The 5,951-nt window shown below is 42.9% G+C and overlaps 1 protein-coding gene across 6 annotated transcripts; it reads left to right on the top strand.

Annotated features, from left to right (window-relative positions):
* The first annotated feature begins 243 nt into the window (after positions 1–243).
* On the top strand, positions 244–1,944 carry LOC146635699 (E3 ubiquitin/ISG15 ligase TRIM25-like). 6 transcript variants are annotated; one of them, XM_085348447.1, is made up of 2 exons: positions 244–444; positions 847–1,944. In XM_085348447.1, exons 1-2 carry the CDS (start codon positions 250–252, stop codon positions 1,921–1,923), a joined length of 1,272 nt encoding a protein of 423 aa, XP_085204573.1. In that variant the 5' UTR covers positions 244–249; the 3' UTR covers positions 1,924–1,944. The 6 variants fall into 6 exon arrangements, with proteins under 6 accessions (XP_085204573.1, XP_085204559.1, XP_085204565.1 ...); XM_085348433.1 differs by having other exon boundaries at positions 250–284; positions 420–1,944; XM_085348439.1 differs by having other exon boundaries at positions 250–510; positions 703–1,944.
* The last annotated feature ends 4,007 nt before the right edge of the window (positions 1,945–5,951 follow it).

Raw genomic sequence — 5,951 nt, 5'->3', positions numbered from 1 at the left:
GACATTTCTAAACTGAAGTTTATTTATATAGAATAAGGTGTTAACAAGCTTAAAAGTTGATGTGAGCACAAAAAAAAACAGGTCAAACAGACTTCGCTCTCAAACCGCTCCTCTTTCTGGAATGAGACACAGCCTGATAAACAAGACAGGCTCCATTCACTGCAGAAACATGTTGTTGAGATCAGAGCTCAGACTAGTTTCAGTTATAAGGAAGTGAAACTCACACAGTCACTGACACTGAGAGGAGAAATGGCACAGAAAGGAGTTCAGCTGGACCGAGAAACCTTCTCTTGTTCCATCTGTTTGGATCTACTGATAAATCCGGTGACTATTCCCTGTGGACACAGCTACTGCATGAACTGTATTAAAGCCCACTTTGATGAAGAGGACAGGAAGGGAATCCACAGCTGCCCTCAGTGCAGGAAGACTTTCACACCGAGGCCTGTCCTGGAGAAAAACGTCATGTTTGCAGCTTTAGTGGAGCAGCTGAAGAAGACTGGACTCCAAGCTGCTCCAGCTGATCACTGCTATGCTGGACCTGAAGATGTGGCCTGTGATGTCTGTACTGGGAGGAAGCTGAAAGCCATCAAGTCCTGTTTATCTTGTCCAGCCTCTTACTGTGAGAAACACCTCCAACCTCACTATGATGTAGTTCAGTTTAAGAAACACAAGCTGGTGGCCCCCTCCAAGAAGCTCCAGGAGAACATCTGCTCTCGTCATGATGAGGTGATGAAGATTTTCTGTCGTACTGATCAGCAGAGTATCTGTTATCTCTGCTTGATGGATGAACATAAAGGCCATGAAACAGTCCCAGCTGCAGCAGAAAGGACTGAGAAGCAGAAGGAGCTCGAGGTGAGACGACTAAACATCCAGCAGAGAATCCAGGAGCGAGAGAAAGATGTGAAGCTGCTTCAACAGGAGGTGGAGGCCATCAATGGCTCTGCTGATAAAGCAGTGGAGGACAGTGAGAAGATGTTCACTGAGCTGATCCGTCTCCTCCAGAAAAGAAGCTCTGATGTGAAGCAGCAGGTCAGATCCCAGCAGGAAACTGAAGTGAGTCGAGTCAAAGAGCTTCAGGAGAAGCTGGAGCAGGAGATCGCTGAGCTGAAGAGGAAAGACGGCGAGCTGGAGCAGCTCTCACACACAGAGGATCACAACCAGTTTCTACACAACTACCCCTCACTGTCAGCACTCAGAGAGTCTACACACTCATCCAGCATCAATATTCGTCCTCTGAGCTACTTTGAGGATGTGACAGCAGCTGTGTCAGAGACCAGAGATTTACTACAGGACATTCTGAGAGAGGAATGGACAAACATCTCACTGACAGTCACTGAAGAGGATGTTTCACTGTCACCACCAGAGCCAAAGACCAGAGCTGGATTCTTAAAATATTCACGTGAAATCACACTGGATCCAAACACAGCAAACACACGTCTGTTATTATCTGAGGGGAACAGAAAAGTAACATTTATGAAGCAACAACAGTCTTATTCTGATCATCCAGACAGATTCACTGTATATTATCAAGTCCTGAGTAGAGAGAGTCTGACTGGACGTTGTTACTGGGAGGTGGAGTGGAGAGGGGGAGGAGTTGGTGTTGCAGTCGCATACAAGAATATCAGCAGAGCAGGGACGGGCAATGAACGTTTATTTGGATTCAATGACAAATCTTGGGCATTATATTGTGACACAGACAGTTATATATTTCTGCACAACAATGTCCAAACTGTCCTCTCAGGTCCTCGGCCCTCCAGAGTAGGAGTGTACCTGGATCACAGAGCAGGTATTCTGTCTTTCTACAGCGTCTCTGAAACCATGACTCTCCTCCACAGAGTCCAGACCACATTCACTCAGCCGCTCTATGCTGGACTTTATCTTTATAGAGTTGGAGTCACTGCAGAGTTGATTAAAGTCAAATAAAGAAGACAGGTTCATGTTGATCCCTGACCATTATATGTACTTGTGTAGTTTCTAAATGAGGCTTTACATTTTAGAAGCTGAGAAGTTCAGTGGTCCATTGATGTGTGAAAATAATATTGCACTGATTCAAACTGTACTTACATTTATATACCTTACATCAATATAAATCTGAATGTGTTCTTATGGCTGATAATCATGTGAGTTTAAATGATACTACTCTTCATATTCAGCATGTTTGAAATCTGTCATCAGTCTGGTTAGTGCTTTTATTCTGTAGTTGCTGTAGTGGGTTGTCAAATGCAACAATATATTGGAGCTGCAGTGATTCATCAGTTAGTCAATGATTAGAGAATTGATTGTTTTATCATTATTTTAGTCACATTTAAAGCTGGTTCCAGTTTCTGAAATGTGAAGATTGTTGGTTTTCTTGATCATATATGACTGTAAACTTAATGTCTTTGAGGTTTGAACTTTTAAAATGTAACAAAAATTAAATAGTTAATGTTTGACATTTAATATTTTTTTTCATATGAAAACTTTGATCGCACTCGATCATTTATACATTTAAATACAGACACTAAATGATACAGGCCTGTATGTTGTGGAGGATAGACATGTTGCTTTGCCCTGAGCTGTGTCTGGCAGGCAGAGCATCTCCACAAATCTGAAGCTTCTGATTTGGAGAAAATGATCTGAGGGAGACACCTGGAATCTCAGCCTGGACACAAAGGGAATAAAATCAGCAGAGTTATAAACAAGTGGTGATGTTGAATGATTGGCAAATAAACATCAGTTTTAATAATGGACAAAACTGGATGAAATCGTTTCTCCAAAGCTTCTTTAGAAAATGTTTGTTTGTTTGTTTGTTCATTAGACATCTATTTTATTCAAACTGCTTCACCCAAAGCTTTTCTTCTTCTCTCATACATAAAATATAGTCATTAATCTTACTAACATGAAAAACGATTTTGTTGTTTTGTTTTAAATGTGTTCTCTAAATGTGCCTTCTCCAGTCTGTATCTTGGACCCTTAGCAAATACAAGAATGAACACCAGGCTGAAATAGTCACAGCAGGGACTCAGCAACTCAGAGTCAGCATACAGTCAAAGACAAATCAAGGACGCGGTTCAAAAGTCCATAAATTATAATGACGACCAGCCTGAACTTTTCAGTGTCTGAATGTCAGGTCATGCTGTGGAGTTTCATCTGGTGGAGACGATGTTGTTATTGTTGCAGGTTTTCTGTATAAATTCCACACAGGCGAGTCATAAAAATGTCATTTATATCAACATGGTTAAACAGTACAAGTGCATTTTTCCTTTACAACGGTGTCCTGCATGTTGAAGAAGAATCATGAGTGAAGCACAATTTAAAGTCTTTCACTCATCACACGTCATTTTGAGTTGACAGCTGGTTGCTATAATGAGCGGCCGAGGCTCCGTTTGAACAGGACATCGTATAGCTTACATTAACACACATCCTAAAAGAGTTTGTTTTGCATATTTCAGAGAAAAAACAACACAGAGAAAAAACATGTTGACATAAAGCCACAGTCACATGCTGGTCAGGCTTCACTCAACAGTACACAGCTACTCCTCACACTGGAAACAAAACGAGCACCTGGTGCTTATTTTACAATTTTATCTGTCTGTAGGAGCTTAATTTATGCCACTGTTTTACATAAACTATAAACTGGTAGAACGAACATGTTTTTTTAAACATCGGTTGGACAGATGGACAAACAGAAGCAGAGCAGAGCATTTGTTTGGGTAGAAGTGGAGGGCAAATGCCGTTTTGTTCATGCTTTGCCTGAAAAGTCTGCAGAGGTTTTAGTGTCTCATGAAGAATGTAAAGTTTTTCTTCACCTCATTATCTCTGTAAATAAATAGACAGTTTAAAAATGTCAGAGTTCTCACTGAAGTTAACAAACAGTCCTTCAGTTTCAGTCAATGCAGGAGGATAATGATCCTAAACATACAGATAAGGCAGCCACTGACATGATGCTTATGTTGCATTTAAGTTTAAGTTTTCAGGTTGTTTTCAAACACACATTACTGTGTATCATGTGTCAGCAGGCATGTGTTAACAGGGACTATAAGACACTTTAGTGGCTTTAATGCATATTTATATGTTCAACACAGTCAGGTGCACAGGTCCTTTAGACTAAAAATGAGGGAGGAGATGTGTTTCCAAGATTTATTATCCAGACAGGGAAAGCAACTTCACATTCAACCATACAGGGAGGAGGAGTTCAGGACTGAGGCTTACCAGCAGGTGAGAATGGTCGACACAAGGGGAAGGCGGATCCATCAAATAAATAAATAAATAAGTAAAAATAGATCAACAGTAACACTGTTTCGTCTTCCGTGAACTCTGTATCTCCTGAATCAGATAACTCCGCTACTGTGTGTTTGAACTCTAAAGACATTATTCAGAGTGACACCTCGGTGTCAAGTTGAAACTGTCTTTGGCACCATTAACCTAGTTTGCCCAGTGACTGTTACTGCTCCTGAGCTCCGCTCTGCACTTCCAGTTCCTGTTCCCAGGGCAGCTCGGGCCCAGCTTCCCCTTGCACCCTTACAGTGCTAACAGAGACACTGACTCCTGCACCCGTTTCAGTTCCCTGGGTGGGAGCAGCAGTTTCTAGCTCTATTACTTGTTCAGGCTTTAGCTCTGTTTCCAGGTCCCTCTCCAGCCCAGCTCTGTTCACTTGCTGCCATCCTCTGCTGAAAGCTCTGGTGAGCTCATTCAGTCAGCTGAGGACTGCATCTTTCTGACAAAGCTCAGACAGACTGTTAGCACTGTACGTGCCCTGTGCAGCTACAGTTAGCTTCACCTCAGCCGGACTTTTCTGCACCTGCTGGCTCTGCATTCGACTCTGCTGGGGGTTCAGGAGAACTGCTCCGGCACCTCCTCGTCTCCGCTGGCGGCTCTGGTGAGCCCGTTCATCCACCACCTGCTCAACCATCTGCTCCATCGCCTGCGGCTGCCACGTTGCCATCTGGTCCAGTCTCGTTGGCTGTGGTTACCACACCATCGTCTGGTTCTGCACCCACCAAGCCTCCACCAGTACGCCCGGTGCCCGAGAATCATCGCCCACTTGCAGAAAACAACATGGATGTGCAGTTTTTCACTAAAACATGTTTTTATCTCAGATGTAAATTTATCCAGTGAATCGTTAAACTGTCAAAAATTAGCTTGTTTGTCTTTTGTGACATAAACACTCAGTGTTCACAACACTCATGTGTGGAAATGTGCTGATAATGTGTGTTGGGAGCAGATAACAAGTTAAGACAGCCAGCAAATGTGTGCCCTCGATAGTTGTTGTTTTAACAATGCTGGTTAATTCTGTCGTGTTCATGTTGATTCTTAGTAGCAGTGTGTGGTCAGTGTGGTTTGTGCTCGGCTGCAGGGGAGGAGTGGAGCAGTGGGTTCAGGGTGTGGTGTCAGGGGATACTGGTTGTTACAACCAGCAAGCATCATCTAAACACACCTTCCCTCCTTTAAACAGCGAAACAAATGAGATTCATGGTACGATCCAGAGGATTTCTGAAACAGGTTTCCAGCCTTACATTTCCAGTTTGAATTAACGACACATTAGTGAATGCTCTTTATCAGCTTCCAGGCTCAAGCTGAATAAAGTGCACTTTGTTCTGCGTAACGCAAATGATGATGTGGTGCACAATTCCCTGGATCACAGCAAGTCTGTTGCACAAGAGGAGAAACTGCTGATGTGGGAAGCATAAAACAGGCGCGCACTGCTGAGTGTTTTTGTGTGAAGGGGATGAAATAAGATGTGTTAACACTCACAGTCTGACCACTTGTGTCTCATAGCGATCGTGGAAAACACATGACATAAATGATATCATGACCCTGCTCACTCGGTGGGTTTGGGCAGTGTGAATAACAAAGCTGCAGGGGAATAAGCAGGTGTAATGTTGTCACTACTGGAGGTGAAACATTGTCATTGTTTAAAGAGGGAGGATACTTACACACTTCATAAACCAGCAAGAAGACTTTTTCCCAGA

This window comes from Diplotaxodon limnothrissa, linkage group LG3 (assembly GCF_057381915.1).
Source record: "Diplotaxodon limnothrissa isolate DT_005_m linkage group LG3, D_limnothrissa_male_GT1.1, whole genome shotgun sequence".
Classification (NCBI taxonomy): domain Eukaryota; kingdom Metazoa; phylum Chordata; class Actinopteri; order Cichliformes; family Cichlidae; genus Diplotaxodon; species Diplotaxodon limnothrissa.
The sequence above is the reverse complement of the archived record's forward strand: the minus strand, read 5'-3'. Positions and strand labels throughout refer to the sequence as shown.

What these genes read in the sequence shown, in the direction of transcription:
- LOC146635699 (XM_085348418.1), top strand. Translation starts at nt 250, where the DNA reads ATGGCACAGAAAGGAGTTCAGCTGGACCGAGAAACCTTCTCTTGTTCC. An exon ending in GGAGAACATCTGCTCTCGTC is followed by an intron (nt 719 to 790) that starts ATGATGAGGTGA and finishes TGATGGATGAAC; the next exon opens with ATAAAGGCCATGAAACAGTC.